A 10537-nucleotide genomic window follows, 5' to 3' on the forward strand; every position below is an offset into this window, starting at 1 on the left:
TACCAATATTCCATCCGGGCGCGCTAGCTTCCATGACGCGACGCCGACCTCCCCACACAAGTCACAAGTTGCTCACCACCAAGCTAGGAGCACGGCCTCCTGGGGCAGGCAGCTCTTGGAACCTTGGGAACCGATCGCAGATCATCTGCTCCCCCACATGAACCTGCCCTATAATTCTCAACTTGCATTGGAAAATATAAAGTACTCTCTCCATCCCACGAAGTTTATCTGAAATTTATCACAATTTAGATAGAGCTAAAGTTCTAGACACTAAATAGCATCTAGATACATCTAACTTTTGACAAATAGTAAAAGACAATCTTCATGGGACAGAGAGAGTAATGCGGCTAGTAATTAAGAGAGATTTACTTGTGTACGTTTGTAATAATATGTCACTATATGTTGTTAAGTGTTAACCACGTACGGGAGAAAAAAGAAGGTAAACGATGGTTGGCATGGAAACTGTAATCTATGCAGTGGAACAGCAGAGAATGTGGACGCGTATCATCTCCGGGTTTGAGACGATGTCGTCTTCCCCAAGTGATCAGTTCACCAGATCGCGACTAAGCCAGCTCATCCGTATAAAAATGGAACCGTGTATACACCTCGATCGGATGCACGACATATTATCGAGGAAGCTTAATTAGCTAGCTCGGCAGCGCAGATACTTTGGATGATACCAGGATGAAGAGGCATGGAATGAGCCATACGGCCTATTGCGTCCTCCTACTCGTCGCCTTCGTCCTGGTCATCTCCCTCCGGTGCTCCCTGCGCCACTCCGCTCTCGGAGTACAGTCTCTCCTTGCCGCCGCCGCGCCACACAATGCAGAGAACGACACGGGGCTCGTGGAGCTCGCCGCGGTCGACCCGGCAGCGACGGCAGTGATCCAGGCCGCCGAGAAGCTGCTCGAGGGCAACCTGTCGCGATCGCCGAAGGTGCACCGCGACGTCGCGCTCCGCGGGCTGCGAGACTGGCTCGGGCGGCAGCGGTTCGACCCCGGCGTCATGTCCGAGCTCGTGGACCTCATCAAGCGCCCCATCGACCGCTACGGAGGCCGGGAAGTGGACAGCCCGAAGAAGTACGCGTCGTGCGCCGTTGTGGGAAACAGTGGCATCCTGCTGGCGTCGGAACACGGGGACCTCATCGACGGGCACGAGCTCGTGGTCCGGATCAACAACGCGCCGGCGGGCGACGCGCAGTACGCGCGCCACGTGGGCGCGAAGACGGGGCTGGCGTTCGTCAACAGCAACGTGCTCGGCCGGTGGTGCGCGGCCGGCAGGGCCAGCTGCTACTGCCGCGCCTACGGGGACGCCGTGCCCGTCCTGACGTACATGTGCAGCGGTGCGCACTTCGTGGAGCACGCGGCGTGCAGCGCGTCCTCCGTCTCCTCCTCCCCCTCCTCCGGCGCGGCCGCGCCGGCGCCGGTGATCGTGACGGACCCGCGGCTGGATGCGCTGTGCGCGCGGATCGTCAAGTACTACTCGCTGCGGCGGTTCGCGCGGGAGACGGGGCGGCCGGCGGAGGAGTGGGGGCGGGAGCACCAGGAGGGCATGTTCCACTACTCGTCGGGGATGCAGGCGGTGGTTGCGGCGGCGGGGGTGTGTGACCGGGTGTCCGTGTTCGGGTTCGGCAAGGACGCGGCGGCGCGGCACCACTACCACACGCTGCAGAAGGGCGAGCTGGACCTGCACGACTACGAGGCGGAGTACGAGTTCTACCGGGACCTCGTGGCCCGGCCGGAGGAGATCCCGTTCCTGCGGGACTCCGGGTTTAGACTGCCGCCGGTGGTGTTCTACCGGTGACACATGGCACGTCGATCATCGGTCTACCGTGTCAACTTTCATGTACAGTGTAACTATGTACTCACAAAAACTTCTTGAACCTGGGTGCACTTTTAAACCTGGGTGCATATGCTGCTGCTTTTTTTTGCCATGCAAACATCGATATTATATGTGGGCATGTCAAGTTTTATGGAAAAATGATATTTTTTGTGTCCTGTCTCCTATGTAACAAAGATAAAGAAATGTACCGTGAAAATCTCTTTCTAAGCACCAATTTTTGTCTTTTTTGCACACGACACAAAAAAATGTCGGTTTTCGGTGAAACGATTTTATGAGTACATAGAATGTTGACAAGCATGCGTCAATTTTTTTAATATTTTAAAGTGCGTTTAGAGCTCATTTCAAAAACTGGGAGGGGATTTGGGACGAGCATATGCTCTCGGGTGCAAAAGCACAATATTACATGAAAGACTGCTTAGTTTTCTCCTTACTGACATAGGCGCTTGCTTGGGCATGTTTGTGTGAAGGTAATACTATGTGCGGCTAACCGCAAATAAAAGGCCAACATTTCAAATCAACTGTGAGATAGGATAGCCTGAACAAAATTTTCTTTGACTTATTACCAAGAGTTGCTATCAGGATTTCGGCCCTTGTTATCTTTCTGGGCTCCAGCCTTTTGTGTTCTTGCGAGCCCATTATCATCCTCCAAATTTCCTTTGTTCTTCTATTTTCCTTTGAGCATTTTTCTTTCTTGCTCAAACCAAATTTAGGGCCGATTCTACGGCTGCGCGGAGACCCGAGAGTGGTGGAATATTGTAGGGAGATGTGTCAGAGTGTGAATCTTGCTGAAGACTACGAAAACACATTGGTTTACTTGGGTTCAGACTCTTGTGACCGTGCCATGTGTCATCTTATATGTACAATGACATGACGTTTACATAGTACAAGAACTAGATTGGATCAACAAACTGGGTATTGAGAAAATGGCGATCAAAATGGTTTGAGTCTTTTTGGCATGGTCTTTGAGCCTTTATATAGATCCACCTTTTTCATAGGCAAGGCTTAGATCTTTGGTATCATATGATATGGATGCACCTTCTTCATAGGCAATTCTTTGATCTTTGGTACCGACCTAGATTAAATCTTCTACCACTCCCTCCATACCGGTTTACAGGACTATTACGTATTTCGAGAAAAACTTAGACTACTAATTTGGTCAACAAAATATAAGATATATATCATAAAAATTATACTATTTGAAGCTTCTTTTAAATATGAATCCAATTGCATAATTTTTGTGGCATATATCTTATATTTTGTTGACCAAATTTATAGTTAATTTTTTTCTTGAAATACGTAATTCCAATATAAACCGGTATGGAGGTAGTAGTTAATATATGATCAAGGATTTAAGGTGACAATCATTATCTCCTCTGATTGCCTATGTCAATCAGGTATTCTCTCCTTCTTAAAGGTCATCTTGTCTTACTCATGTGGTGCAATAAAAGATTTGTACAAATGAAATACTGTGGGATTCGAGTAGGCACGAACTAGTAGTCATGTATCAAAGTTCATAATAGCCTTTGAAAAAGAAGGAATATCGATCCTAAGGCTAGCAATGAGGGCTGGATCTAAACAAGACCATCTTGTCTTCTCCGATTACCTATCTCAATCAAGTATTCTCTCCTTCTTAACGGTTATATTGTCTTACTCATATGGTGCAATAAAAGATTCGTAAAAATTAAATACCATGGGATTTGAATAGGCTCGAAATCATAGTCATGTATCAAACTTCAAAATAGCCTTTGAAAATGAATGAATGACGATCCTAAGGCAAGCAAGGAGGGCGTGCATCTAAACAAGGCCTTGTGCAGTTGTGCCCATCGTAGCTTATTCAACAAAAAAGGGGACGACACCCCTGCTTGTTGACAAATAAGGATGGCAATCGATAGGGTAAGGGCATGGTAGAGCAATACCATACCCATATCGTATAGTCAATGGCTACAAATTTCTACCTATATCTGTACCCATGGGTATAAAACTTTACTCATACCCATACCCGACGGGTACGCGTACCCATTAGGCACCCGGTGGGTAGGTCAAATTGTACACTAGTCACTCGCAAATTTACATTTATCAATAACAAATTTGATTAAAAAAATTAATTATCTCAACTCAATAACATGTAGTTGAGTAAATAGCAATTAACACAATATAAACATCACATTCTCATATTCTAACTCATAAGTCAACAAAAGTAGACGTATCACGTAAGAAATTGACAATAAACAGGCAAGGTATGGTTATACCCATGCTCTACCTATAAATTAACGGGTAGGATATGGGTACTATCCATGAACATAAAAGTGTACTCATACCCTGCCCATGCGGGCAAAATTTCCATCCTTAATGACAAGGGCGTGACTACAAGACATGATTCGTTGATCAAGAAACAAATGGTTTGTGTTAGCTTGGTTTTCAAAGGGACTTTATTGAGCTTCTTATAGATTGTGTTAGCTGGGTTTCCAAAGGAACTTTATTGAGACTCTTATGGCCTATATTAACTCTGTGAATCACATGTTACGATCCAGTGATCTGTGAATTACTCCCAGGCCAGGGGGCTCCATCAAGGAGACTCCCTATCACCATATTTATTCCTAATTTATGAAGAAGTCTTATCTAGTGATCTGGTTCATAGAGAGGAGGTTCGTGGCATTGAAGGTGTCCAGACATGCAGGAATGCACCATCAGTCTCTTATTTGTTCTTTGTTGATGATTCCATAATACTTATAAATGCAAACTTGTCAAATGCAACCTCACCGAGACAAGTTCTAGTGCATTATTGTGCAAGGTCGGGACAAATGGTGAGTGGCAACAAATATTGTGTATTTTTATTCCAAATGTGGATGTAGAGAAAAGGCTCAGATGTGTGAGGAAATGAACATCATGTCTAAAGCTATCTCGGGTACTTATCTCGTACTTCCTGCCATGGTGGGACTTGATCGCACTGAAAGCTTCATTCATTTACTAGAAAGGGTAATTGAGGGTTTAAAAGGTTTGAAGGAAAGGTTTCTCTCAATGGGAAGAAAGGAGATCTTGCTGAAAGCTATTATTCAGTCTATTCCGTATAAAAGGCTGGGGCTCCCCCATTTCAAAAAAAAAAAAATCAGTCTATTGCGGTGTATGCAAAGCTTTTAAAATTCCAAAACATCTACGAAGGAGATAAATGATGCAATGGCTGAGTTTTGGTGGGGTGATACTGATGAAAAGAGGAAAATGCATTGGTTTGCATGGTGGATGATGTGCATACAAAAAATGATTGGAGCGATGGGATTTCATGATCTTCGTTCTTTCAATCTTGCTATGTTAGCCAAACAATCATGGATGTTGATTGCAAATCCTGAATCACTTTGTGCTCGTGTTCTTAAAGCAAAGTAACAATGGTTATCTTCTTAAAGCGGCACCAAAGAAGAGCTAGTATTTTGTATGGAAAAGTATTGAATTAGTGTTGCAAACCTTCAGGCGTGGCCACATTTGGAGATTTGGATTTGGCGCAAATGTTAACTAGGAAGACTGTTAGTTCCCAATGAGCCATAGAAGGAAGGTATTGTCTTGCCATGAATAGAGCATACTTCAAACTGTTGATGAACTTATTAATCCGTTCATCGGTACATGGGATGGGTGTTTTTTTTCTTTTGCGAGAAAAAGAAGATGATATTAAAGCTCCGATCTTACAGAAAGATCCAGAAAAAAGAGAAAATTACACACGGGTTCCTCTGGATCCCGACCACGCCGACAATCAGAACGAGCCGGTGGCGCGCTGCTGCCGCTGCTCCTCTTCACGCCTTGGTACGGAGTCAGCCCCTCTGCAGCCGGGAAGTCGCCGGTCAATGGATCCGAAGATCCTGCACCCTGGAACGCCAGCGCCGTCGCGAAGCTTCGGCCCACCATCTTCTTCTCCAACTTCGACACCCGGATCCGCCGCCTATGCAGATCCGGCGTGGGATAGACCCGCACAATGGTTCCGACGAACCACGAGCACGGGGAAGGCGAGCGCTCTTCGTGCAAATCTCTTGCAAGTGGATGCGGAACATATTTTGTGAGTACCATTTAGCAATCGTTTAACCCATGATTTTATAGCTTGGCATGCCACCGGAAGCTTTTTTTTTCTGATTGATCTGCCTACTATATAAAATGGGAACACCAATTCGGAGCTCGAGTCGCGCGAGCTGATGGTCAGAATTGTTCCAAGGTTAATCCTGTGTGGGAGGTGATGTGGAAAATGAATGTGCTGAGTAAGATAAAATTCTTTCTCTCGAAAGCTTTACATGGAGCGATCCCGATGAAGGCAATACTAGCTTCTCGTCATATACAGGTGTAACATCAATGCCATGTCTACTAACAAGGGTCGGAAGATATAATACACTTACTGTTACATGTGTCACAACAAAGAAAGTGTGGAAAGAACTCGCCTTGAGTGAGGTAATTGAGGATGCTTTACTAGCTCAGGTTCAGTCGTCTTGGAAGTTATTCTCTGCAGTAAGAAAAAAACCATCAGCTTTACTCAGTTGAGGATTCATGAGCTGATCGCAATCGTTTGTTGGTACATATGGTGGCAAGCCAGGAATTCGTCAAACGTGAATCTGTTGCAAACCCTAGTAGTACGGTCTTTGCTATAATGTTCTAGCAGTAAACTTTGGATCAGCTAGTATAGGGGTGGCAGGTTTACTGACAAACCACAAGGGTGATGCCATCGTGGGAGCCTACTGTCCACTCCATCATGTACTGAAGTTGCGACGGCGCAGGCTATGTCGCTGTTAAAAAGGCCTGCAAAGAGCATTTGGAACAGCTAATTTGCAGCAATGTGATCACAGAATTTAACTCGCCGGAACTGATCCAGGCATGTAAAGAGTAGTTGAGATTTGGAATCCCTACTAGTATTCCATTTTAGTGGAATGTTTCCTGAAGACGACTACAATGAACGATATCTCCTTCCAACACTGTCAAAGGGATACTAACCAGGTGGCTCATCAGTTGGCGAAATTTGCTTCGGATTCAAATCTGTGTAATAGTTGGATGGCGATCCTCCCAACTTATCCTTTCGTTTCGCTATTCATGATGCAACTTTGTTATCACTTCAATAAAAGTTGCAAGTCATCTCTTCAAAAAAAAAGAGGACGTGTAAGACCATCTCCACCGGCGCTCTCCAAATAGACACCGGCAATGCTTTATTGGGGACGTTGGTATCTGCTCCTCCATTTTGGGAGGGCCGCCCCCACACCGTTGTCTTGATAAGAAAACCCCCAAAAATGAATAAATAAATATAACCAAACTGTGAAATTTCATTCAAATTTAGATATGTTACCCCCTTCGTCCCTAAAAAAGCTACTCAACTTTGTCTAGATACAGATTTATATATTCATGTATAGTTGAAGAAATAGCCTTTTTAGAAAAAGTTGAGCAGCTTTTTGTTGGAACGGAGTGAGTACAAAAGTTTGAATGAAATTAAACTAATAACTAAAATAAACCTAAGTCTATGGGCGGTGCCAATATGGAAGGGGGTGAAGTCGAGGTCGCCGTTGTCCGCCTCATTGGTCGCGTCTTCCTGACGGTGGTCATTGGTGTCGCCATCCCAAACTTACCTAGAGAAGCCATTGTCGTCAACATTGTCGAGGTGGATGATGGCGCCGCTCTTGGTACCAGACCACCATTTAGCGTACTCGCAATCATACCTAGCCATGGGTAGCCCCCGAAAATCCCATGCCTAGGCCCAAAAATGTGGGCCGACAGTTAGGTCGGGCCTAGGTACCTTGAAACAAAATCTAATGAAGTGGCCCAACCTGTGGCCCAACAGGCTTTCCGGGATTTTGGCTAGGACGGGCCGAGCTCGGGCATGTTTTTTCACTATTGGGCTTTTCTCGGTTTGGCCCAAGGCCCAGCCTGGCCTGACACATAGCCATGTACACTCGGGGTCGATGGGCGCCATGTCCACCGAATGGAGGAGCGCCTTAGTCAGCCCAGGTGAGTCCTCAGGGTCGTCGGGAGCCCGCAGCTGCACCTGTGTGGGAAGGTATTCTTGCTTCCACTTCGGCGGAGGCTCTGGCTCCGGCTTGGGGGTTGTGCAGGTGCGGTGCAGGGCAACGCCAGAAGGGGAGGTGCCCTTGCGGCTGGCGCGTCGTCCCATGTGGCCTGAAGATGATGCCGCCCGAGCAACGCGATGGCAAGACGGGCTCCGTCTTGTCGGTGACCACCAGCGCAAACCTGGATGTGGGTGAGGCGCACGATGCAGACATGGCCGTGGCCGTGCCTCGCCGTATGGTGGCCGTCATTTAATACGTTGACCGTTTTTTCAGTGGCTGCTAAGTGGACCCGGGAATTCCTCCCGACCTAGTGTGAGGCGCCGGTGCGCCCGTTCGTCTCCGTGCGACATGGACTGTCGTTGCCTATTCGACGGTACCTCGGAGGAGGGATCCTCATGAGGGGGAGAAGAAATAGGGGCCATAGGGCGGAGAGTCCTCGGGACGGTGGTACGCGATTTACCCAACTTCGGATCACCTGCACGATGGCAAGGCCTACTGCTGCTTGTCTGGAATTATCTGGGCGCTTTTGCGTTGTTACAATGAGTTGTGGTTGTGCCTCTAGGGCTCCCGGGATCCGGCTTATAAAGGCGCACGGATCTAGGGTTTACATGGAGAGTCCTAGCCGGATTACAGATTGCCTAACTACGGTACAATGTCTTGCCGTGTACGTCAAGGATCCGCCTTCCATATACGTCGCATCGATCCGGTTCCTCATGGGCCTCCTGGATCCGGCTTCGCGAAGGTCGGTTCGGATCCGGCTTCGATCTGAGGTGGACTTCATCCTTCACGATCAACAGCAACTGGGCCGCCCGATGGGCCACACGCCATATCACCGTCTGTGGGCCACCCGGGCTTGCTGGATCTAGGCACTGTCGATGGTACACCTATGAAGTATACCCACAACAGTAGCCCCCAGAGTTCTCCGAGTTTCACCTCCAGTTTCCGCCTTGCTAACACTTCATGGTTTCCGGCAATCTTGATAACACGGAGAAACTTGAAGAACTCCAACCTCGCATTTTCTTCTTTCCCAACATTTGGTCGGAAAATTCCCCCATCCTGCGGGACTTCATCCATCGACAGCACATGATATATCTCCGGGTTACTCCCCTGCTTGCGGACGAGAGTTACGTATCTTCACGTTGCTACCCGGAATCTTTAAAGACTCAAACGGTTCCGCCAATTCTGGCGCCATTTGCGCGCGATTTGAGCGGTAATTTATCCTTAGCCATTTTTACCGTTTAGGGTTTCGACACGTGTCACGCATCCAACGCTGCGACGCTTGCGTTCCGACCACAGGATGCGTAGCACGAATCTCCTCCCACGGCCTATAAATATCCACCGTCGACCCCTAAACTCCTCATTCACCCCCCCCCCCCATTCACCTCTCTGCGAAGCGCCGCCCTCGAGCTCTCTCTCCACCATGCCGGAGTCTGCCGGAATCCCGCCGGAGTTTCACCGGTGCCGCTTCGCCACCGCGCACAGTTCATCCTGTTCTTAACTTCAGCGAGCCACCGCGCAAAAACCTCGTCTCCAGCGACTCCGACCACCGCGGAAACTATTACGGTGAGTTCTCGAGCTTCGTCCTTGCGCCGTAGTTGGTAGGGATGAGCTTTAGGATGTTGACGTTGGATCTGACTAAGCTATGTTTCCGCCATTGTCTTCTTTTCAGATGTCTTCTTCAACTCCACCTCCTGCATCCGAGCCGATCATGGCAACACCCCTATCTTCCGCCCCTCCGCCCTTCGTCCCCGTTCAGCTGGACCCTTCCAAGGATTCCGGCAAGAATGTAGAGGGGACCTCGTCTAACCCGGAGAAAGCCTCCGAAGCAGATCAGGCGGAGCAAAAACGGAAGAGGTGGCGGCCAAAAAATCTAAAGCTCGCCAGCGGGATAGCGAGTCCAGAGGGAAATGGTGGCCCTGTACCACCACCGAGATTGAACTCAAGAACCTCGAGGCGGAAGGCTTCCTGAAGCCCGGATCCTGGCGGACAGTTCCGGGTTCTTTGGCTCCAGCCCCCGAAGACGGAGAGATGGTGGTGACCAAGGCGATGGTGGAGCGTGGCTTCTCATTTCCGCCATCCGATTTCTTCTCAGAAATCCTGAAGGCATATGGGCTCCAGCCCCACAACATATCCCCAAACAGCGTCTTGGCGATCAGCAATCACGTCACCCTTTGCGAGGGCCATCTCCGGGTACCTCCCGAACTTCCTCTATTTCAGTATTATTTCTCTGTCAAGAAGGAGAAGATCCGACAGACCTCCGAGTTGGCTACTTGCGGGTCCATCACTTTCATGCTCCGCCCTGGCCGCGTCTACCCTCCCACCGACCGCCACGAATCCGCGCGGTACTGGTCCGGAGGCTTCTTTTACCTGAAGGACGTCTCCGACCCGGCGAGCGAAAGGACGCTGCCGCCCTTCAAAAACAGCCCCGCCAGCGAGAATCCGGCCTGGACGCATTGTCCTCATCTTTCCGAGTTGCCTCAGCTGACTCGTACAGTTAGGCGGATCTGCAAGCTGGCGGAGGAAGGTCTGATGGGGAAGGACCTCATCATGTCCTGGTTCACCAAGCGGATCCAACCACTTCAACATCGGGACCGCTTGATGTTCCAATACACGGGGCGCGACGATCCTATGCGCGCCTCTAAGGACAACCTCTCCGCCGACGCCATCGACAAGCG

At 48.8% G+C, this 10537-nt stretch overlaps 1 protein-coding gene across 1 annotated transcript; it reads left to right on the forward strand.

The window, feature by feature from the left end:
* Positions 1–684: 684 nt before the first annotated feature.
* Positions 685–1924, forward strand: LOC127330559 (sialyltransferase-like protein 3). The gene has a single exon (XM_051356730.2). It carries the CDS (start codon positions 685–687, stop codon positions 1801–1803), a length of 1119 nt encoding a protein of 372 aa, XP_051212690.1. The 3' UTR covers positions 1804–1924.
* The last annotated feature ends 8613 nt before the right edge of the window (positions 1925–10537 follow it).

This window comes from Lolium perenne, chromosome 2 (genome assembly GCF_019359855.2).
Source record: "Lolium perenne isolate Kyuss_39 chromosome 2, Kyuss_2.0, whole genome shotgun sequence".
Lineage (NCBI taxonomy): Eukaryota > Viridiplantae > Streptophyta > Magnoliopsida > Poales > Poaceae > Lolium > Lolium perenne.